This window comes from Rhinatrema bivittatum, chromosome 4 (assembly GCF_901001135.1).
Source record: "Rhinatrema bivittatum chromosome 4, aRhiBiv1.1, whole genome shotgun sequence".
Lineage (NCBI taxonomy): Eukaryota > Metazoa > Chordata > Amphibia > Gymnophiona > Rhinatrematidae > Rhinatrema > Rhinatrema bivittatum.
The window spans coordinates 357525208-357550212 of NC_042618.1; the positions used below are offsets into that span (position 1 = coordinate 357525208).

Below are 25005 nucleotides of genomic sequence, written 5' to 3' on the forward strand. Positions count from 1 at the left end.
TGAAGATCTCAACCTGGAAAAATACGGCTCTCCAACTAGTTTGCCCTTCTTTTATGCCACATCCAGAATCTTAGCCTTATGTAGTTCTAAGATCATGGCCTGGGGTCTGCCTTCCTGCTCAGGAGCTGGTGCTAGGAATCTCTGTTCCCTGTCTATCTTCATTTTGCCATTTTTTACAATATAGGCTAAGGACCCCCAGAAAAGAATCCAGCTGTGTTTTTTTCTTTCTGCATGCTCTAGATCCCAACAATGCAAAGATTATTATGGCAGCCACAATTCTTTTAAATCTTCATGCCTATCCCTAAGAAACCTAACTCTAGGGCTTCAGTTTGGTGGGCAATGGCTAATGAGTTCTCGCGTTCACTTACCTGGCCTTCTACATCTTTGATGAAGACTATCTTGCTACTTAATTGCTGAGATAAATTGGGCCACTTTCTGAACAGTCTGCAGCTTAGAGGCCAATATTAAAAAAAAAAAAAAAAACAACCCAGGAAACTGATAACCTTTCTGGCTTAAGTTAGCTGGATAAGTTTATCTGGGAGTTTTAGTGGGATAAATTTATAAACTTTAACCAGATATTTTTTGAATATTGGCGGTTAGGTATAAATTGGTCTGTATAATTGTAACCTACACTTCTAGCATTGCTCCCATAGCAACACAGAAAACATTGGGCGTGGGTTGCGGTCACTGCATATTATGATTCAGACTGAAGAATTACTAAGTGAAAGGGGGAGGAAGGGAAACTTAAGGAGGGATATTTACACGGTACAAACATGGAGTGGATGGATAGCCCAGTGCTGGATCTCTTCTTTTATAATTTAAATATTTTTTGGTGGGGGGTGGGGTTGCTTAGCCTGGTAGGGCCACTTGCCATAGCTTCGGGGAGAGATGTAAGTGGCTGTCATTCTGGCCACAAGGCCCATGAGTTGCCTTTTTTTTTTTTTGTGCTGCATTGCCACTTAACTGGCTATATTCTTTTGAATATAGTCAGTTAAGACTAAAGTTATCCAGTCAATAGAAGCCAAATAATGTTAAACCTTGAGGTAGTCTAATAACTTATTTGAGTAACTCCAAATATCAGAGTTAGCTAGATAAGTTATCCAGCTACGGTAATTCTTAGCCAGATAATGACCTGTAGCCATATAAACAAGAGGAATATTCAAAACTTGCCATTTAGCCCGATAACTAATGAGTTATCGGGCTAAATGACTGGATATGGACTCTTTCAGTCTAAACTAACTGAGATCTTAGTGGCTAGATCTTTCGTAACCAACCAAATTGTTTCTACTGCATCAAGGGGAAACTAGAGCTTCAGCCCATTCTGCATCGCCAGATGATAGTTAGCCTTTTGAGTTTAGCAGTTTATTCTGCCCACATGGCCAGTAACACTTTTTTTTTTCCAGTCCTTTTGAAAGATGCACAAAATATAATAAAAAGGATGAAAGAGCAGAAGCCCACAGGAGCTTGCCTAACATCTTAGCTCATAACCGGATGTCCTGTTGATTGTAGCCATGTTTGTATAAATATTGAATATATTTGTTGAAATCCTTATTTGTCTTGACTAGATTGTAAGCTCCATGGAGCAGAGATTGTCTTTTATGTATACCTGTATAGTGCTGCATACATCTAATAGTGCTAAAGAGATGATTGGTCCTCCTTAAGGCAGCTAGTGTAAACTGTTGGGATGTTATCCCAGTGTAAAGACTTTAATAGCAGGTAGTATGTTAAGATGTTGGTAATTGGGAAGCAATGTTAGGGTTGTTTGCTTTGGAATTCTGTGCTTTTTGGATTACATTTGATTACTTGCTGTAATTTTGTTTTCCAAGCGTGTATCCAGATGGACTCAGGATCAGTGGGTTATGTGTTCCTCTGCTAGCAGTTGGGAGATGGAATCAGGTTTTAAAGCTGACGTCACCCTAGATATACCCCTGCAGTGACCTCAGTTCTTCAGTATCTCCTTCTCCTAGGGGAGTTACCGCAGGTATCACCACAGGAGAGCGCGGGGCTCTATCTTCCTTTAAAGTGAAGGGAAAAAATTTCTCTTTGGATTAGTGCTACAATTCCGCTAACACTGTGCTAGTACTAATCCAAAGAGAAATTTTTTACCTTCACTTTAAAGGAAGATCGAGCCCCGCTCTCCTGCGGGTGATACCTGCGGTAACTCCCCTAGTTGAGACTTTCTGAGGTGATTTTCAAGATCCCTCAGAGGTGTGCCTTGGTCCAGTAGCCGGTTCCTGGCATGGACTTAGCTGCTGAAGCAGCTGAAAGGCAACAGGTGCAGAAGCTGAGCATGGCGGTGAAGGCCAAAGCCCTCTCCCCCTGCAGCCAGAGACCGTCTCTATACTCAGCCAGTAAGCATTGAGACCAGGTAATTAGAGAAGAACTCCTACGATCCAGAGACATGGAAGGGCTTCGGTAAGTCTTTCCTCCGGTCTCCTTGCTCCTCGCGTCATACCGACTTCATTCCTGATCTCCGTTTGGGCAAGGGAAGGGGGTTCCGAGTGGGTTAAGCAGCCCTCCGATGGGCTAGGCCCCGTTTTCGGCTCGGTTGACTCTAGACATGGCGATCCACAGTGGCTCCATCTTGCTCATGCGGCGCCATTTACCCCTTCGGCTGTCAGCGCAGGGCAGGCCGGCCTTCTATGCGCCTAATGTGCACGCATAACTTCACATACAATCGACCGCTTAGACTTGCGCACGCTGAGGTGAGTCTGTGCGCGCCCGATAGACAATAACCAGCTAAACGCACAAACCACATAGGCTATGGCCCCGGCAGCAAAGAAGCTCGGGCGATCTCTCTGAGCAGCACCCCATATTAGAGCCACACAGTGTGATCTGGAATGCTGCCTGTGTCAGCATTGTGAGGAGGCCCAGGGAGGGCTGGATTCTCAAAAATTTTCCAAGCCTGGCCCATCCCAGTTGGAGGACTGGTCAGCCGTGACCTTATCCGGCAGCTCCCCAGACCTGAGCAATTCCAGGACAGCGACCTCCCCGGGAGAAGGCAGTTCAGTGGCCCCTACCCCAGTTTCCCCTGGAACAAATATGGACCCGATGGCCTTGTCTTGGTTGGAATTTTTTCAGGGCCTTCAAGCCTTTGTTCAGGCACAGTCAGCCCCGGTCCTTGCCCAGGTTGAACCCCCAACTGGGGGGGGGGGGGGGCATGCTCTCCCGGCCCTGCTTTGGAGGCCTTGTATCCTCTGGACCCAGCGGTCAAGGAACACCTACATTTCCCCAAAGTGGATGCCATGATCTGCACCGTCTCGAAGCGAACAACCATCCCTGTTGAGGGAGGGGCGGCTTTGAAGGATGCTCACGATAGGCGGTTTGAATCCATCCTTAAGCAAGCCTTCGCGACAGCAGTGACACTGCAGATTGCTTCCTGCTGTGCCCTGGTGGTTCGCTCCTGCTTGCTCCCTTCTCGAGTGGCAGATAGCTCTGGAGCGCACGCTAGAGAGGCAATTGAACCCGCCGCAGCCTTCCTGACAGATACAAGTTCAGACCTAGTGCGTACCTCGGCTAGAGGAGTAGCCTCAATGGTGGCGGCCAGAAGACAGCTATGGTTGCGGAACTGGTCATCGGACGCAACCTCTAAGGCGAACCTCACAAAGATCTTCCTATTCGGAAACAAGTTGGGGAAGCTATCCAGTAAGTGGGGTGAATCTCCAGTACCTCAACTACCAGAAGACAGGAAAAAGTGGTCTCAGTGCTCCTCTATCATGAGCGGTTGGGCCAGGGGCTCCCAGCGCAGCCGGCCCTGCAGAAACCCACTGTTCCAGTCACCTTGATCTTCGGGGAGGTCTCCGTCCTTTTGGAACTGGCAACCCAAAAGAGGGACAGGTTCGGGCTCAGGCTCGACCCGAGCTTCCCAATGAAGTTGGGCCGACCCATCCACGGGAAGAGGAGATAGGGGGTTGACTTTCCCTCTTCTACCAGCAGAAGATCATTCAGACAAATTGGTACTGGACATCATACGAGAAGGCTACGCTCTAGAATTTTGCAGCATCCCTCGGGGACAGGTTCATGATATCACCTTGCCACTCCCAGCTCAAAAAACTGGCAGTGGAATACACACTGATAAGGCTCCTCAGTCTGAGGGCTATAACTCCGGTACCTACACACCAAGTAAATACGGGGCGTTATTCCATCTATTTTATTGTGCCCAAGAAAGAGGGCTTATTCCGGCCCATCCTGGATCTCAAGAGTGTCAACTGTCATCTGCGGATATTGCACTTCCGCATGGAAACTCTCCGCTCAGTCATAATGGCAGTGCAACTGGGAGAGTTCTTAACCTCCCTGGACCTCTCCGAAGCCTACCTTCATATTCCAGTCCATCAAGACCAACATCGTTTTCTACCCTTTGTGGTACTGGGTTGCTATTACCTGTTCTGTGCGTTACCCTTCGGTCTGGGAACCGCCCCCAGAACATTCTCCAAAATTATGGTGGTTGTGGCGGCAGCACTGAGGAAGAAGGGATCCTGGTGTGCACCCCTACTTGGATGACTGGCTGATCCGGGTGAAGTCTTTGGAAGAGAGTCTCCAGGTGACCAGCAGGGTCAGATCCCTCCTACAGGAACTCGGTTGAGTCGTGAACATGGACAAGAGCAGCCTCAAGCCTTCCTGGTCCTTAGAGTACCTGGGTGTCTATTCAACACCAAGCAGAACAAGGTCTTCCTCCCTACCCAGAGGAGGAAACTGATGGACTAAGTACACCGGTTGACAGCCTCAATGCATCCCAAGGTGTGGGACTATCTTTAGGTCCTTGGCATCATGGCATCAACACTGGAAGTAGTACCGTGGGTGAGGACTCACATGCGGCCTTTCTTAATGCTCCTTACTGTCACGCTGGAACCCACTGTCCCAAGACTACTCGATTCGCCTCCACTTACCAATGAAGTATGCTCTCTCCTCCAGTGGTGCTACAGGAAATCCATCTAAGCAAGGGCGTAAGCCTATCCCCACTGAGCTGGATCGTCCTCACGACAGACGTGAGCCTCAGAGGGTGGGGAACTCACTGTCAGGAGCTGACAGCCCATTGACAATGGACCAAGGAAGAGGCGAACTGGAACATAAACTGCCTGGAAGCTCGAGCGGTCAGACTAGTATGCCTATAGTTCAACCACAGGCTCTAGGGACAAGCGATCCGAGTGATGTCGGCCAACGCAACAACTGTTGCCTACATCAACCGCCAGGGAGGAACCAAGAGCCATCAGGTGTCTCTGGAAAAGACCCCCTTATGGAATGGGCGGAGTTAAACCTACAAGGGATCTCAGTCTCCCATATCGCAGGAAAAGACAACATCACAGTGGTCTTCCTCAGCAAGGAAAGCCTGGACCTGGGGGAATGGATGCTGTAGACCAAAGGCTTCCAGCTTCTAGTAAATTGCTGGGGCCTCCCGGCCATGGACCTATTACTCACATCTCACAGTGCGAAAGTCCCCCGGTTCTTCAGTCGCAGAAGAGATCAGCACTCCCAAGGGATCGACGCCCTCATCCAGACCTGGCCAGAGGAGGACTTACTGTATGCCTTCCCCCCCCCCCCCATGGCCTCTACTGGGCAAGATCATCCGCAAGATAGAACACCATAGAGGTTTAGTCCTCCTAGTGGCCCTGGATTGGTCCAGGCGCCCATGGTATGCAAACACGTGAAGGCTCCTCATTCTGGGGGCGGTTGCAGAATCCTCCTGCAGGGCCCGATTCTTCATGAAGATCCATCTCTATTCTCTCTTATGGTCTGGCCCTTAAGAGGGCTCATCTGAAGAAACATGCTTACTCGGTGGCCGTGATTGCCACCTTGCTTCGTGCACGGAAGTTCTCAACGTCCCTGGCATACATACAGATCTGGAGAATATTTTGAGGTCTGGTGCGAGGGCTGTGGGGTGCCCCTGCGAACAGCCAAGATCCCCATGATTCTGGAATTTTTACAGGACAGCCTGAAGAAAGGGTTGTCCCTCAAGGTCCCGGTAGCAGCTCTTTCCTGCTTCAGGGCCGAGGTGAATGGAAACAGTCTGTTGGCACATTCGGACTTGGCCCGTTTCCTAAAAGGGGTTAAACAACTCCGACCAACCTTAAAGTGGCCGGTCCCTCTATGGAATCTCAATCTAGTATTGGTCTTCCTAGCAGGACCTTCCTTCAGACTGATGCGCAGTCTGACGCTACACCTATTAACACTAAAGACGGCAATATGTTCAGCCAGTTGTATCTTGGAACTACAGGCACCATCCTGTCGGGAATCATTCCTTTGATTTACTCCAGGAGCAGTACAGCTTTGCACTGTCCCCTCCTTCTTACCAAAAGTGGTCTCGGAGTTTCACTTGAATCAATCCATCTCTTTACCGTCTCTGGAGGGACACAAGGACACAGAAGACTCCCACCTTCTTCGTCATCTAAACGTTGGCAGACATCTAGTACGGAACCTAGAGCATCCGGAACCGGTGCGCAAGACAGATCACTTGTTTATTCTTCATGGTGGGAAGAAACAGGGCGAAGCAGCTTCATGAGCTACTATAGCCTGCTGGATCAAGGAAGTAATCAAGGCAGCTTACGTAGAGGCAGGGAAGCCTTTACCCCTTCAGGTCAAAGCTCATTCTACTAGGGCCCAGGCAGTATCCTGGGCGGAGGCTAAGCTACTGTCCCCGCCGACATCTGTCGAGCAGCGACGTGGTCTTCTCTACACACATTCTCATACCGCCTGGACGTTCAGGCTCGAGAGGATGCAGTCTTTGCAAAGGCGGTGCTAACTGGACCACAGGCAGCCTCCCGCCCAGTTCAGGAGTAGCTTTTGTACATCCCACTGGTCCTGACTCCATCTGGCTACATGCTAGGAAATGGAGAAATTACATACCTGATAGTTTTGTTTTCCTTAGTGTAGGCAGATGGACTCAGCATCCCACCCACGGCTGTCCAGGAGAGGTGCCAAGGAATCACCCATGAGGCGAACCTCTATTCCATTTGAATACAGGGCATCCACAATATGGCTGGTTTCGATGCTTATGTTGGTTGAGTACATTGGCGGTCTCCAGTTTTTAGTCAAGTTTAGTTAACCAAGGGTTTAATCAAGTTCTTCAATATATATGTCCACAATGGCTTTTCAAAGAGAATATTGAAGAACTGAAGTCACTGTAGGGGTATATCTAGGGTGATGTCAACTTTGAAATCTGACTCTGTCTCCCATCTGCTAGCAGAGGAACACATAACCCCCTGTCCTGAGTCCATCTGTCTACACTAAGGAAAACGAAATTATCAGGTAAGTAATTTTTCCATTATATTATTGAGAGGGTTGGTTATAATTTTGTGTGTGTTTGGGGGGGGGGGGGTTAATTTTCTTTCTATGATTTGGATTATATGATTTTTCACCTTCTAGGGTTTGTACCTCACTTAAAGTTTGGTAATATAAGCTTTGTAAAAATATTTTAAATTAAATAGTAGTACTGGATACTTTCTTTTATTATAAACTCCTGTCTTGGTCTTTTATGTAACACCCCCCCACCCCAGCAAATTTATAACTGAATAACATGTCAAGCCTTTCTCAGTATTGCAGTGAAGTTACATGAAATGATTTCCTTCTACAGTGTGTGAATTCTCTACCTTGGTATTAACAGATGATGTCAAGCCATTTTCAAAAGATGGTGCTCAAAAATCACAGTTGGAAGAGCCGCAGCATCTTTCTATAAAATCAGTGCCAGCCTCAGGACCATCTGCAGTTGTGAGGTACGAAGCAAAGTTTTTTGTAAGTTCAGGTCATGGGACCATGTACTATTAGAGATGTGAATCGGAACCAGAATTGGTTCCGGTTTTGGATTCGTGGACTATCGGAAATTATTTTTCAGGCGGTCCAATCGTTGGGGTTTTTTTGTTTTTTTTTATCGGCTGTGCTGAGCCGATAACCCCAAAACACAGCCCGACCCTTTAAAATTAGTTCTTTAGTATCCCCCCACCCTCCGGACCCCTTCAACACCCCCCCCCCCCCCAAAAGTTTTAAGTACCTGGTGGTCCAGTGGGGGTCCCGGGAGCGTTCTCCCGCTCTTGTGCCGTCGGCTGCCAGTAAACAAAATGGCGCCGATGGCCCTTTGCCCTTAGCATGTAACAGGGTATCCATGCCATTGGCCGGCTCCTGTCACATGGTAGGAGCACTGGACGGCCCGCACATGCTCCTACCATGTGACAGGGGCCAGCCATTGGCATGGATACCCTGTCACATGCTAAGGACAAAGGGCCATCGGCGCCATTTTGTTTACTGGCAGCCGACGGCCCGAGAGTGGGAGAAGGCTCCTGGGACGCCCAGTGGACCACCAGGTACTTAAAACATTTGGGAGGGGGGGTGTTGAAGGGGTCCGGAGGGTGGGGGGATACTAAAGAACTCATTTTAAAGGGTCGGACTGTGTTTTTGTAAGTGCCCTTTCTTCCTGCCCCCCCCCAATAACGATAAGAGAACCCACGAAATTAATCGTGGGGTTTCCTATCGCTATCAGGGACCCCCGATATCTGACTAGATTGAAAATATCATCCGATATTTTCAATCGTCAGATAAACGATTCACATCCCTATGTACTACAGCTGTACTTGTTAAAATGCTGCTCAGAGCTAGGGCCGTGTGCTACCATATAAGTGACCTGGGTTTAGTCTGTCGTACAGGAGCCTGCTCCTGGGAGTGGGGTGGGTGGGAGGGGAGAGAGAAGAGTACCTGCTTTGATGGACTGAGGAATTCTGGCATGTTCTCTTGGGAGCAAGCGTGTACATACCTGTGCTGCGTACAGGAAGCTTGGAGGGTACTAGAGAGGGCAGTCTACAACTTGTAGATAATGGCTGTATGATGCCAAGCCTCAGACCTCCCTTTCATTCTACAAGAACAAGATCTGTGGTCTGAGGCTGCTGAGCAGTAATGACTACTAGTTGGTGCAAGAATTGAGGAGGTTGGGGAATAATATAGAGGGGCAGGGCTAGGCTGTTGAAAAGCCATGGATAAAAACACCTGAGGGAAAAATACAAAGGGGATAAAAATGTTGCCTATTGCATGCAAAAATCTTTGGATAGCACAAGTTAAAAACTCATTTTTTAAAAACATCTCTCATAAAAGGGGTGGCCAACTCCATTCCTTGAGAGCCACAAACAGGCCAGGTTTTCAGGATATTCACAATGGAGGCAGTGCATGCAAATCTATCTCATTCATGTTTATTGTGGATATCCTGAAAATCTGGCCTGTTTGTGGCTCTCGAGGACTGGAGTTGGCGACCCTGCATTAATAGGTTAGTGCCTATTAATGTCTCTGCAATACTATGAGGCTGACTCTTTAAGCAAAAAAAAAACAAAAAACAAAAAACCTTCAATTAAAGTTTCTTGTTTTTGGTTTGTTTTCCTTCCTTTTGTCATATGAATGCTGTCCAGCTTTGTGCAGAAGCAGATCTCAAACTTTTGTGTTTGGACATTCACAAACTCTGCATATTAAAATCAATGAATATTCTTACATTTTGAAGTGTTAAAAAAAAACAAAAAAAAAAGACCTTGGGGGTGGAAGTATGTATGTGTCTTTTTTTTTTTCTTTTCTTTTCTTTTTTTTTTTTTTTTTTTTCTTTTCTTTTTTTTTTAAACTTACCACCTACATATTTTCATGAATAAATCCATTCCAGACCGTGTTATAAGCACCTCTCTCTTCTCTTGAGGAGCTTGTAGTGTCTTTGCTCTGTTTAGGTGGAGTTTCCGCCTTCTGATATATTTTAAATGTGTTTCCTAAAATAACATCACTGTCAAGTTTCTGGAACTGCTGCTACTACATAGCAAATAGAAAACTCCTAAACAAACTGGCAATAAAATGCATATCCTATACTGCTCTGTTGTGAGATGTCTCTTATTTAGTGACAGGTAATTTTTTAATAGGTTTGCTGGCAAGTTATGATTGTTATATTTTTGTAAACCTTGCTTTAGTTTTGATCAGCATACAATGTGTATATTGTCTTGAGAGGTTTTATTTGTTTAAAGAGTAACTTTATAGTACTATCTAGTGGTGACTGCAAGTAATAAATTCCTGTCAGGTCCTCTGTACCATCTTCAGAAATCTGTACTGCTTCTTCTGATGTGGAAGGATCGGAATCAACAGCTGAGTTAATTAGACTCGGAGACACGGCTCATTCATTCCTACTGAGGAAAAGTGGTAAGTCACTTTAAATGCAGCTTTCCTAGCATGTAGACAGAAGGATTCAGGACCAGTGGGTTTGGTGAGTTGGTTTAAGCTTCCTGATTTCCTCGTCTGGTCCCCCTTGGCGGTTGGTGCCTCCTCAGTGTGGTAGGTTGTTTTTCTTGCCTTTTCCTACTTTGCAGTCGATTCCCGACTCATCGCCTCATGGTTGACCGCTGGTCATCGATAGAACGCCGGGTGTTTTTTCTTGGCGTTGACTGGTTTTTGTTGGTGCCCCCAGTGCCTGTGGATCATTTTTATCACAGATCCACATGAGGTTTGCATCCTCTGCCTGGGGGCCTTGCATGATGTCCGTGGGAGTCGTATGCATGAAGGGATGACCCCCAAAGGCCGTCAGGCGCACTTTGATAAGATAGTGAAAATTTTCAGGGCCCCAAAATCCGCTCCTTCTACTCCCATGTCGGCTCCATCGAAATCCTCAGTGATTTCACCGCTCTCCTGGACATCTGATCTTCTGCTTCCTCGGTGCCAGGGAAAGACTGGGCCGAGCACCAAGGGAGATCCTGCAAGCATCGCCGCTGGTCTCCATCAACACACGGCTCTGGTTCTGAGGTGGCACTGGTGGCTGCCGGGCCGCCACCGAAGTGAGAAGGACCATCGGAGGCCCCATCCTCCAGTGCACCCGGTAGTCCTAGGCGTTTCCCACTGACACCAGTGCTGGGCACAATGACGCCTTGACCCCTCCCTCAATCTTGGCCACGTCCGACTTTCAGGAGGAGATGGACCACAGAGTGTGCAGTCCACAGTGCTTAAAGCGCTCCAGAACGTTGAGCTGCCGGTGTCACCGGCCCCCATACCGGTGCCCAAGCCTCCACATCAATGCTAGCACACCTGCTAGAGCTTCTGAACGTCCTCCTGGGCACCCTTCCGACGCAGCCAATTCCCGAGGGGCCCTCTGTTCCCCAGCAACCACCGATGCCCTCCTCTGGAGCGATCCCTGTTCTTGGATCCTCCGAGGAGGAAGATGCAGCCAGTACCGTGTTCCCTAGGCCATGGTTCCCCGAGCCCCTTCCAGCCTCCCTTGGCCTCGGGTCCCCTTGATGCCAGGGAACTTTCGATTCCTGCGGTGCCCTCGAGGCCTCCAAAGCCATCAAAGTCCAGCGCCGATACCCCTCACGGACCTCACCCACGGCATGCTGGTCCCCGTGAGGAGGAAGTGCCTTATGACCCTTGGGGTGATGACTCCACGGAGTCTTCCTCAGTTTATTTGGACGACCCCCTTTCAGAGCCCTCCCCACCAGAGGAACGGTGCCGGTCGACCTCCCCCCCCCCCCCCCAGTACCTGTCCTTTGCAGGATTTGTCAGGGCCATGGCTGAAGCCATCCCCTTTCAGCTGCTCATGGAGGAGGACGCAAGACACAAGATGCTGGAAGTTCTCCAGTTTGATGCTCCTGGCGGTTCCTATCCTCGACATCTTCAAGGACCTCCTTCTCCGGATGTGGGAGCACCCTATTTCTATCTTCCCTGTCAATAGAAAGCCTGATGCCACCTACTTGGTGCAGCAGACCATGGGGTTTGAGAAGCGGCACCTCCCCCACCAGTCGGTGGTCATGGAGTCCGCCCCCCCTCCCGGGACGAGAGCACAGGGAGCTGGATGCCTTAGGCAGGAAAGTCTTCCAAGGCACCATGCTGGTGGCCCGCATCACTGCCTATCAGTTATACATGACCCATTATAACCACAGTCTCTGGAAACAGGTCCAGGACTTCACAGAGGGCCTGCCTCAACAACAGCAGGAGGCCCTCTCTGCCATTGTCCTGCTGGGTCTTGAGTCTGGAAAGCTTGAAGTGCATTCCACCTATGATGTTTTCGAGACACGGCCCGCGTAGCTGCGGTGGGCATCGGTGCCAGGAGAATGATATGGCTCAGAACCTCTGACCTCTGGCTAGAAATCCAAGACAGGCTAGCCAATCTCCTCTGCATAGGTGAAAACCTCTTTGGGGATAAAGTCCGGGATGCGGTAGCGCAATTGAAGGACCATTATGATACCCTTCAACAGCTTTCTGCTAGCGCTTCTGATGCCCTGTCCTCGACCTGGAAGTCCTCTAGGCCAGGATCCCGGAAGCCTTTTTTTTTTGTAATGTACTGTTTGTTTTATTGTTTGAAAGCTGTTAATAATGTCCAGATGTATGCAGGGAAAACTACATTAGTCATTATCAATGCAAAATATTACAGAATATTGTGTATTACACAGTAAAATGAATAATTTCGGGCGAAGAAATATTCTAAAGAAGAAGCTGTCGTTGTGTCTTCTTTGGCTGGAACATATAGTATAATGTTATTATGTATGTAACAAAGAAGGAGTCACTGGTGCTCTGCTAAGTGGTCCACTCCTCCATTGCGTGTATGGAAGCCAAATCTGATGAAATCGAGGTAGGGTGTGATGTTTTTAGGCGGTGATCATGTAAAGCGTGCCCATTGTGTCCAATTTTTGAATCAGGGCTTCCTTCGTGGGTACCAGTGATTGTTTCCATGCAGCTGCTATTATACATCTGGCTCCTAAACATAATGGGGCAGATTTTAAAAGCCCTGCTCGCGTAAATCCGCCTGGATTTACGCGAGCAGGGCCTTGCGTGCTGGCGCGCCTATTTTCCATAGGCCTGCCGGCGCGCGCAGAGCCCCGGGACTCGCGTAAGTCCCGGGGTTTTTTGTCGGGGGCGTGTCGGGAGGTGGGGCCGATCGACGCGGCGTTACGGGGGCGGGCCCGGAGGCGTGGTTTCGGCCCGGGGTGGTCCGGGGGCGTGGCCGCGCCCTCCGGAACCGCCCCTGGGTTGCGTCTCTGCGCGCAAGTGGCCCGCTGGTGCACGTGGCTTTACGTCTCCCTCCGGGAGGCGTAAATCCCTGGACAAAGGTAGGGGGAGGGTTTAGATAGGGCCGGGGGGGTGGGTTAGGTAGAGGAAGGGAGGGGAAGGTGAGGGGAGGGCGAAAGAGAGTTCCCTCCGAGGCCGCTCCGATTTCGGAGCGGGCTCGGAGGGAATGGAGGTAGGCTGTGTGGCTCGGCGCGCGCCGGCTGCCCAAAATCGGCAGCCTTGCACGCGCCGATCCTGGATTTTAGCAGATACGCGCGTATCTACTAAAATCCAGCGTACTTTTGTTTGCGACTGGTGCGCCAACAAAAGTACGCGAACGCGCATTTTTTAAAAATCTACCCCAATTGGTTTATCAACAAGTGTTCATATTTGGAACATCAACAGGTACTTTCAGAAGCCCTTGAATTGGGGTCCACATTTCTTTGTAAAATACACTGTATTTTATCAGTCACATCATTCCACAATCTCCTCGCTTTAAGACACTCCCTTCACATATTCAGAAAGGTCCCGATTTGTCCACACCCTTTCCAGCATAGAGCATTGCTTCTAAGTTTGGTGAGGTGCCAACGGAAAATAATTTTATACCCATTTTCGTAAGGGAAGTAGAGACAGAACATCTCTTGGTGCAATATAATATCTGATCCCACTCCTCGTCAGAGAAGGACTGACCTAGTTTTCTCTCCCACGCTTGAACATACTTATGTCTTCCCACTAGGGAATGCTGTAACACATTATATATCTTGGAAAGACCGCCCTTAATGCGATCTGTCAGATCACACCACCCTTTAAATCGTGATTTCCCTTTTCCAAGTTCCTCTTTTATATCTTCCTGCTTTCCAAATTGACTAAGCTGTAGGTAGGAGTAATCCGCACGAGGTGACAACTGGTAGAGTTCCTGTAGATAGTCAAAGGGCATCAGTCCCTCCTTACCTCATGTAAGCGTTAAGATTGTGCTCCTGTATGAGGGTGGTTGTTGCAAAAAACATACGGTTATTGGCATCTTAAATAAACTTGGTTTATTATAAATAATGTAATGCTTTCAAAGAATTGCGAGCACTTTGAAGCTGTATATATACTCTAGTGGATGAAGATGCCTTGTGCTTCTTTTCTAATATGGGGATATCAGTTAATAGTGCCGTGGCTGTCGCCTGCTTCACCTTCTTCTGGTAAGAGGCTTGGGATATAAAATGTCCCCTAAGAACTACTTTTAAACATTCCCAAAGCATTGGTTTGGATTGCATGGTTGCCCCATTAAGTTGGTAATACTCTTCAGTCGCCAAACGCACCTTCTGACAAAATGTGGTATCATCTAATAGGGAATTGTTTAACTTCCAATATCTTAACCCTTGCGTCATATTTTTCAGTTTTATTGTGAGCCAGATCGGAGCATGATCTGACCATGTGATTGGGCCTATGTCTGGTTCCCTAGCCCTGAAGCTGAGTAGTTTTATCTACCAAAAAGTAATTGATTTGGGAATAGGTGTTATGTGTGTACGAAAAGAATGTATAATCTCGGGTCGCAGCATGTCTGTGTCGCCATATGTCTAATAAGTCCCTGTCCTTAATAAATTTCTTAAGATGTTTGCGGCCCACTGAGGCCCTTATTCCTCCACCCATCGAATTATGAATATGAGGTTGAATGGTGAGGTTAAAATCCCCTGCAATAATCAAGTGGCCCACATCAACAGTATCTAATAAGTGACCCAAGCTATCTATAAAGCTTTGTTTGGTCATTGTTGGGTGCATATACATTTAAGAAAGTATACTTCTCTTCATCTATTTCCATTTGTAATAATAAATTACATCCCAAAGGATCTGCTATAGCTTTATGAATGATACACTGTAAATCCTTATGTAGGAGTATACTCACTCCCGAGTATCTCATTGCCTTGGAGGCCGCAGCATGGAACTGACGTGGAAAAAGAGGCCACTGGAGCAGGCGTTCATACCGTTTTTTCAAATGTGTTTCCTGAAGGAATAAAATATCAGCCTTCGAACATTGGGCCTCTTGCCTGAATATTTGCCGTTTTTGTGGGCTATTCACACCATAAGGGACCATAATTTAATAGACATCATTATATTGGTAAAATCGGCCGCTAAGTCTCATTCCAAGCCACGAGTCCATGCCACCCTCTCCAAGACGTGTACCGTATCCCACCATACCAGCTGTGTAACATATATGACACAGCACCTCTCCACTGTATTTATTTATTTATTTAAGAGTTTTTATATACCGTCATTAAGTTATTCACCACCACAACGGTTTACAATAGTAGTTTCTTTCAGTAATATTACATGTCCTAATATCCTGCATGAATGTATACTGTATTAAACCTTCAATCTTCCCTGGCCACCGGAAGTACCTCCGCTTTGTGGTGGGAAAAACCCATTACCAGTACAAGCTGCTGCCCTTCAGGCTAGCTTCAGCTCCCTGCATATTCACCAAATGCCTAGCGGTGATGGTCGCCTATCTCAGGCATCTGTCGGTACATGTCTTCCTGTACCTTAGACGACTGGTTGGTCAAGAGCGATTTCCGTGCAGGAGCCTTCTGTGATCTGGCCCTAACTGCAGACGCTACAGGCTTTAGGGATTGTTATCAGCTACCCCAGGTCTCATCTCTGTCCCTCTCCCCAGCTAGACTTCATAGGAGCCAGATTGGATACGGCTCAGGCAAGAGCATTTCTGCACAGGAGTCGGGCTCTTGCCCTCTCCTCGCTGGCAACCCTTATGAGGAATACCCGGCAGGTATCCGTCCGCCTTCTGCTCCACCTGCTAGGCCACATGGTGGCTTCCATCCATGTGCCCCCCCCCTCTCTTGCCTGACTGTGCATGCGGAGGACTCAGTGGCAACAGGCCTCCCAGGATCTCGAGACTCACATTGCAGTCACGGACCCTATGCGAGTGTCTCTATCCTGGTGGGAAGATCTCTCTAACTTGGGAGGGTGCTCCCCTTCCAAGCTGCCCCGCCTCAGGTGGTCCTCGACACCGATATCTCTCCTCAGGGCTGGGGAGCCCATGTGAATGATACCCACACGTAGGGTCTCTGGACCGCCTCCGAAGCCCGCTGTCAAATAAACTTCCTGGAGCTTTGGGTGATCCTTTACATCTTGTGGGCGTTCAGAGACCAATTGTCACACAGGGAAGTCCTGATTCGGACAGAAATCCAAGTAGCCATGTGGTATATCAACAAGCAGGATGGCACGGGCTCGTTCCTGCTCTGTCTGGAGGTGGTGCAAGTGTTGACCTGGGCCCTGTTACAAGGGATGTCCCTGAGAGCCACGTACCTGCCGGGACATCTGAATGCACAGCTTCACAAGTGGTCCCTCAACCAGAGGATAGCAGCCAAGATGTTCCACTAGTGGGGCACACCAGATGTGGACCTGTTCGCCTCGCCCTAAACTACAAAATGAGCAAGTTCTGCTCCCTGTCGTCGGGGGAGGGGGGGGCAGCCAGCCTGAGATGCCTTCTCCCTTCACTGAGGGAAGTGTCTGCTATATGCCTACCTTCCTCTGCCACTCCTCTTGAAAACATTACTGAAACTTCAACAGGACAGAGGGACCATGATACTTGTGGCACCCTTTTGGCCCTGACAGGTCTGGTTTCCACTTCTGCAGGACCTTTCGGTGCGGCCACCCATCCGGCTAGGGACAATGCCCAACCTCATCTCCCAGAATCATAGAAATATAGAAATGACAGCAGAAGAAAACCAAAACGGCCCTTCCAGTCTGCCCTCAAGTTTTCACCCCTTTTTTTCTCATACTTATGTTACTCTTGGCCCTTAGTAACCTTTTGGTTCTATTTCCCTTCCACCCCTGCCTTAATGTAGCGAGCAGTGCTGCATCTAAGTGAAGTATCTAGCTTATTTGGTTGGGGGTAGTAACTGCCGCAATAAGCAAGCTACTTCCACACTTATTTGTTTACCCAGCCTGTGCAATTCAGTCCTTGTTGGTTGTTGTCTGAATATAAATCCACTTTTCTTCATTCCCCCCTGCCGTTGAAGCAATGAAGTGCGCTGCATATGTATTTCAAGTTGAAGTATCAGGCTTATTTGGTTTGGGGTAGTAACCGCCGTATCAAGCAAGCTACTTCCTGCTTTTTTGTGAATGCAAATCCTTTTTTCCACATTTCCTCTTGCCGTTGAAGCATAGAGCATTGTTGGAGTCGCATTAACCGTGTGTATGTTTATGGAATAAGGGTATTATCTCCAGGTAGTAGCCGTCATTCCCGCAAGCCACCCTCAGGGCACTCTGCATCATCCGAACCTCCGGGCGTTGGCGCTGACGGCATGGATGTTGAGTGCGTAGTCCTTCAGCCCTGGCGCTTTCAGACTCTGTCTCCCAGGTACTGGTGGCGTCTCGGAAGCCTTCCACCAGGAAGTCTTACAGTTTGAAGTGGAAAAGATTTTCCATCTGGTGTGCAGGGCATGATCTGAATCCTTTCTCATGTCCCCTCCCTAAACTGTTGGACTACCTGTGGCACCTTTCCGAGTCTGGACTTCAAACCAGCTCAGTCAGGGTCCACCTTAGCACTGTCAGCCTGTACCATTGAGGTGTCTCTGGTGCGCCCGTCTCAGTGCAACTTTTAGTAGGCAGTTTCATGGGGGTCTCCTCCAGCTGAAGCCCCCTCTTTGGCCTCCTGTCACAGCCTGGGATCTCAACATTTTCCTGCGATCTGAAGTTCCTCATCTGGAAGGTCATCTTTCTGGTGATAATTACTTCGGCTAGCAGGGTCAGTGAGCTGCAAGCCCTGGTCACGTATCAGCCCTACACAAGGTTTTTCCACAATCATGTAGTTTTGCATGCGCATCCTAAGTTTCTGCCCAAAGTTGTGACTGATTTCCACCTCAATAACAGTCTATCATCTTACCCACCTTCTTTCCAGGGCCTCATTCCCACTCAGGGAACGGGCTCTTCATACCTTGGACTGCAAGAGGACCTTGGCTTTCTACCTAGATCACATGGCAGGCCACAGGCAGACCACTTAGCTCTTTGTCTCCTTTGATTCCAACAGGCTGGGGGTGGCGGTGGGTAAACAAACCCTGTCAAATTGGCTGGTGGATTGCATTGCTTTTTGCTATGCGCAGGCAGGCCTTCCGCTAGCTGGCAGAGTAAAGGCTCACTCTGTACAGGCTATGGCTAAATTGGTGGCTCATTTGTGTGCAGTCCCTGTCATCAAAATCTGCCGAGCAGCAACCTGGAGTTTATTTATTTATTTGCTTTTATAAACCGACATTCGTTGGCGTACATCACATCGGTTCACATCACAACAGCTGGAATAGTATGACTAGGGGTCGTACTATTTTACATTTTAACATTAACTGAGATTGATACTAAATATACAGAAATCATTTAACAATAACTGTGACTGGTACAAAGAAATACAGTGTAACGTTAATTTTGATTGCGAACTTTAAAACAAGTGGTAAAGGCGTTGTGGGGAGAAAATGTGTCAGGAGTAGCATTTGACAGGAATAACGGTGGGTGTTGAAGGAGGGATGATGGGTAGGGGGAGTCTCAATATTGGATGCCAAATATACAATGATTGCAATGGAGAGTCTGGGAGGTAAAGTCTGCGTTGCATTGGGGAGTGAGAGAGGAGGGGGGAGGGTTAGGTTGTGTATTGGTAGGCATTGAGAAATAGCCATGTTTTCAATTTCTTTTTGAATGAGTGAATGGAGGGTTCCAGTCTTGAGTTGGGAGGGGAGCTTGCTCCAGAGGGTGGGGCCAGCAACAGAGAAAGTGCGTTGTCTGGTGGAGGTGAGGTGTGCTAGTTTAGTGTGGGGAATGATAAGTAGGCCCGTGTTTTGAGATCGCAGGTTTTTCTGGCTGTGGTGTGGTTGGAGAGGGTTGTTGGTCCACTTGATTTTTTGGTTGTTGATGGTTTTGTTGAAGTATGGTGAGAATTTTGTATTGTGTTCTGTGTGATATGGGGAGCCAGTGGAGTTCTTTTAGTATGGGGGTGATGTGTGAGGAACGGTTGCTGTTTGTGAGGGATCTGGCTGCTGCGTTTTGAAGCAGCTGGAGGGGTTTTAGGGTGGAGGCAGGTAGTCCAAGGAGGAGGGAGTTACAATAGTCTAACTTGGATAGTATGAGGGATTGTAGCATGGTGCGGTAATCATAGTGGAAAAGTGGTTTGAGCTTTTTGAGGACTTTGTAGTTTGTAGAAGCCCTCTTTGATTGTCATGCTGATATGTTTTTTCATATTGAGATCTGAATCAAGGGTGATGCCGAGATCTCTGACCTCATTGGTGAGGGAGATATTAGGTAGGGGAGAGGAGAGGTCTTTGTTGGTTTTGGTGGCGGGTTTGTTTGCTATGTGTAGTATTTCAGTTTTTTTTGTGGTTGAGGATGAGGGATATCTGCGAGAGGATATTCTTTATTTGGGTGGCGAGGGTGTTCCAGAGTGCAATGGTGTCGGTTAAACTTTCTTTGATGGGGAGAAGAATCTGGACATCGTCTGCATAGATGTAGAAAACGAGGTTCAAGCTGGAGAGGAACTTAGAGTGGGAGCATGTATATATTGAACAGGGTTGATGAAAGGGATGATCCTTGTGGAACTCCGTGGGGGAGTGGGTATTGGTCTGATTCGCAGTTGTTGAGGTGGAATTTGTAGGATCTATTGGATAGGTATGATTGAAACCAGTTGAGGGTGTTTTCTCTTAGCCCGATCTCCACCAGTCGGGTCATGAGTAAGTCATGGTTTACGGTGTGAGTTCCCTTCACACGTTTGCAGCTCATTACTGCTTGGACAAGGACAGGCGTCAGGACAGTGCCTTCGATCAATCCGTCCTGTGCAATCTGTTCCAGACATGAATCAAACTCTTCCTGTCCATGCTTCTGTGGGAATCAGACAGTCCTCAGCCAACCTATAGCGTCGCAGTTATGGTTGTGCCTGTTAGCACCTTGTTCGATCGCTGCTGGTCTCTTCTGATGGCAAGGACAGTCTGGAGCTTGGTACTCACCCACATGTGAGGACTACCATCCTGCTTGTCCTAGGAGAAAGCACAGTTGCTTACCTGTAACAGGTATTCTCTGAGGACAGCAGGATGATAGTCCTCAGGAATCCCGCCTGCCTCCCCACGGAGCTGGGTTCTTCTCCGGTTTATTGTTTTATTTATTTTTTCACTCGTATTTTTCTATATTATGAGACTGAAGGGGGACCTCGCATGTACGAGTGGATAGCAGCAGGCTGGGCATGCTCAGGTCAAAGCTTCTAGTAACTCTGACAAAGTTTTCCGTGCCGGGCTCCGTCCAGTGAAGTCACTCACTTGTGAGGACTAACATCCTGCTGTCCTAGGAGAACACCTGTTACAGGTAAGCAACTGAGCTTTCTCCATTGCTTTCAAAACCATGTGTTCTATGCTTTGTGGGTACTGTAGAAAATCAAAACTTGTGAGCATATGGTCAATGGGTTAATGAAGTATTTCCTGAGATGATATTCTGGATTATTGCTTTATTTGTGTTTGTGTATTTGGAAGATATGCATGTTTTGGTATTCAGGGCCAGATTTGGGCAATGGATCTGGGACATTTCCCTGGAACTCTAGAATAAATTTTACAAGTTTTGATACGGCAGGAAATCTTTGACATGGTTATTGTTTTTAACTATTAGTAATTTAGTTCCAGAGTTAGACAATGGTGGAGAATTGCAGAGAGAAAAGCATCCTAATACTACATGGACAAAAGAGCCCAGAGACATTCAGACATCTCATGAACTTCCTGGTCAGGTCCATTTCAGACGAGATGTGACAGAAAGAAAAGGCGGTAGGTAAACTGATCATAACTGCAAAGGTTCCTCTTCCCCTGCCAAAGTTGGTTCTCTTTTTTCCTATGTTGAGTCTACAACTCATGTTTTGAAGTGGTGGTACTCTAGCTGACAGGATCTGATCTTGGCTATGCCTTCTGTTTTGATTCTTGTATCTAAGAACATAAAATTTGCCATACTTGGTCAGACTAAAGGTCCATCAAGCCCAGTATCCTGTTTCCAACAGTAGCCAATCCAAGTCATGAGTACCAGGCAGGATCCCCAAAGGCTGATGGATTCCATGCTACTTATCTTAAGGCAAGTCAGCATTAAAGAAGACAAGGTATATTAAAATTCAGGAGCCATACTGACATTTCCATACATGCACATTCTAGTTCAAGGAAAAGTGACCGGGATGTTTGAATAGTGTCTCATGTTGGATTTTGGGGAAAGGTGGTGTACAAGTGCAGGAGGAAAAGTCTAATGGTTAGAGCGGGCATTGTGGAGTAGCCTAGTGGTTAGAGCAGCAGGCTGTGAACCAGATAATCCAGGGTTCAAATCTACTGCTGCTTGTGACCTTCACTTCTCACCCTCCATTGCCTCAGGTACAAATTTAAGGGGTCTTTTTTTTTTTTTAAATCACGTTATTGCGGACGTTAGGGCCCCAACCCCCACAATAATGCCATAATGCATCGCAAGATGTACATGCAAACTTTGTTTACTCAAGTGGGAGGAGCTTGGGCGGAGTAAATGAAAATGAAGGGCGCTTAATGTTGGGTGCGATAGCATAACGAATGCTATTGTGGGATTTAACACCAGAAATAACTACACCTTTTTTTTTCTCTCTCTCGATCTTCTCTTGAACTCGAACTCTCAAATGACCCTAACTATGCCCCTTTTTTATTGCGGGTGCTATTTTTGTGAAATTTATAGCAAAATGATGAATCTAGGCCTTAGGGCCTTATTTACTAAGCTTTATTCCCCAGAATCAATTCATACACCCAGATACTTCACAGCATATTTCTCTGTCCCCAGAAGGCTCACAAGCTAAGGGTCACATTTACTAAAGCTTTTTCCCCATGGGTGTGTGAATTGATTCTGGATTTGGGTTTTATATGGTGATCCAAGTCTGTCAGGTATTAGCGTGTTCGGTTTCTGATACTGTACAACTTGAATCAGCCATCAAGCAGCCAGATCCCATTATGTGTGAGCTCACATGTGACACTGCTTAAAGAATTTCCAAATTAATGACTTGGTAGTAAGTTTGAACTGGCACAAGGTGAATAATATGTGTTTTATGTATTCTTGAAATACTGAGTAGTAGAAGTGGTAGGCTTTGTTTATAAACATTAAGATCCCTATTGCTTTTAACAAGCTCCCATTGGCACTCAGTTACACATTCTCTGTCTCTCTAAGGTTTAGGAGACCAAGTGCTTAGCCAGAAGTTCCCCAGCGACAGCCTGAGATGCAGTGCCAAAAAGCTGGGGGAGCCTATTCGCCCAGCCATTCCTCTGCAGCCTCCCTACCATCCCCTGGAGTCTAGGCCTTCTCCCCAGCCAGGGGGAAAAACAGAACACAGAAGCTCAGATGGGGCTCAGCTGTCCCTGACAAGCTGCCAGGGAACTGAAAAACCTGCTGCGATTCCAGGGGTGAGTAAAAAAAAAATTCTAAAAGGTCAGCTTTTTCTTGGATGCTTCTGGGCTGTCTTTCCTCGATTTTTCTTTGAGCATATCCTGTTGATTCATGGAAGGAGTGCCTGATTTAATTCCTGATTGAAGAAGTCAAGAGGATAATGCACATAACATACAAGCAGTCATAGATTCACTTACTTTAGACTACTTGCAGGTCAGCCTTTCCCATATACTTGGTATATAGAGAGAGAGATACAGATACAGAAATGATTGAGAGATTTGTGATGCCGCATGGTCTCTCAATGGCACATTTTATGAGGCTCAAAGCAATGTGTGGTTAATACTGATCTGGCTCTTTTACCCTTTATTATATATTCATATACACTTTTTTTTTAATTCGTTTTTGGAGTTAATTGTTTTCAGGTAGATTGTGTTCTGTATTTTGTGTATATATGTAAGTGTGTATATCTAATCTCGCAGAATAAATATTAGATTCTATTTTTTTTCTCCAATCTGTGAGATGCCTTTTCCTTAGTAGTATTTATTTTATGAACTAATTCCACAAGATATGTATCCTGTCCAAATAGTAAAGGAAATGCAATTGGAGTGCACATCAAACAGTGATTGCAACTTGCTTAAAATACTGCAGCACAACTGCTGAGCAACAAAATCAAGTTTGATAGGATAGCACACACTCTCAAGGCCCTCCACTGGCTTCCTGTTCTCCTCCATGCAAAGATCAAAATCCTAACTCGAGCCGATAAGGCCCTCACAGGAAACATACCACTCTACCTTGGTGACCAACTCGCACCCTACTTCCATTATTCCCCTTATGCTCAGTACCACAACCTGCCTGGTAGTCCCTATCCTCAAGAAATTATGTCTAGTAGGTACCAGAAAGGAGATTATCCCAGGACAAGCAGGATGCTAGTCCTCACATATGGGTGACATCCGTAATGGAGCCCTATCACGGAAAACTTTCTGTCAAGGTTTCTAAAAAGCTTTGACTGGCACACTGAGTGCACTGAGCTTGCTCAGCATGCTATGATCCCTGCGTCCACAGGGGTCTCCCTTCAGTCTTCTTTTTTCTGCTCTGCAGTAAGCATAGCGATTAGGAGCTCTGTAAGAAATTCTAACACTTTTTTTTTTCCTCACGGAAAGATTTACATTTTTACTTCACAAACACTTTTCCCTGCACGGGTTTCCCTCCGCGTTGGTTTAATTCGACGTTCGGTGAGTACTATGACATGTTTTTTCGGTCTGTTCCTGTCACCTTTCTGGCTGCCAACCGACTGCGGCCTTCCCTCTTCCTATTTTTCAGTTAGTCACACATAGCCTGCAAGTGTCCCTCTGTGACACTCTGCTTAGCTATTAGCGCTAGTGGAACAGGGACTTCCACGGTTACGGGTGCCGCCACGGCCCCTGTAGATTCAGATCCTTTATTTTCCTCGGTACCTTCGTGCAGTCGATACCCCATCGCTACCGTCGGTACCCCCTTCAGGCCATCCTGCATTTTTTGATGCCACAGGTACCCCTCCCCCTGCGGTACCCTGATGCCATCCTCCCTACATTGTTTCTATCACTGCCATCTATGTTTTCATCCATGGCAATGATTTTTTTCCTTAGCTTTTATGGATGCCATCGACGAACACCTTGTCTCGTCACTGCCATCCATATTCGGGTCAATGCCACCGCTGCCCGGGGCACTTCCATCGCTACTGGGGTCACTTCCATCGATGCCATCCTTTAAATTATGGATGCCATCGATGCCCAGGACTCTTTCATCGATTTCCATTGATGGCCATCGATACCAGGTCGATTCCATCGATGGCCATCGATACCAAAGTGGGTTTCATCGATGGCCATCTATGCCATGGACATTATTGTTGCCCGAGTCGATCCAATCGATACCGTCGATGGCCATACCACAGATATTGTTGGCCCACCTCCATACATCGATGATCTCGACACTCACGTCATTCCCATCGGTATCTTCAACAGTTTTATGGATGCGATCATTGACTCCGTCAATGCAGGTATCATTTTTTCCGAAACCAGCGATGTTTTTTCAATTATTCGATGCCACATCGTTCCCATAGATACCTATGCCGATGTCATCAGTGCTCCGTCATTATCAACGTTGCTGGATGAGTCATCAACATTTTTCATATCCATTTTTACGTTACTCTCGAGGCCGCTTTGGCCGCCATCGACACAGTCCATGCAGACATAACACCACCACATAATGCCCTCGCCTGAACACAGTGCTCCATGCTTTGGGTCCTTATTAAAGCCCCGTATCAGGAGCAGAGCAGGCATACTTGACAGTCTGTCATCGATCGCCACCCAGGACAGCGAGGGCTTCCATCTCACCGCTGGGGAAAGACCAGGTCGAGCACCGTGGCATCCATCGTCGCTGACACGATGACCGTCCGCCACAGACACCATCCAGCACATTGCTGCTATCCTTCTCGATGCTGGACAATGCTTGGACTGAGCAACATCACCACTGCCATTGGCACTGTTCCGCACAGTTTGGCAGTCCTTCCTGCTCCAGAAACACCAGATCGAGGTCCGAAGAATTTTGCACTGGCGTCAAGAGACATCGAGCCACTGCGACGAGGGTTGGGTTCAC

General features: G+C 47.4%; 1 protein-coding gene across 7 annotated transcripts in view; it reads left to right on the top strand.

Annotated features, from left to right (window-relative positions):
- Window positions 1-25005, top strand: part of CEP95 (centrosomal protein 95) — a 159294-nt gene that overhangs the window by 50693 nt on the left and 83596 nt on the right. For all 7 annotated transcript variants that reach the window (XM_029600760.1, XM_029600759.1, XM_029600761.1 and 4 more), the window contains 4 exons: window positions 7598-7706; window positions 10025-10143; window positions 20616-20759; window positions 22156-22388. In XM_029600760.1, coding sequence (XP_029456620.1) covers window positions 7598-7706; window positions 10025-10143; window positions 20616-20759; window positions 22156-22388 — 605 coding nt within the window. The remainder of the gene's footprint in view (window positions 1-7597; window positions 7707-10024; window positions 10144-20615; window positions 20760-22155; window positions 22389-25005) is intronic.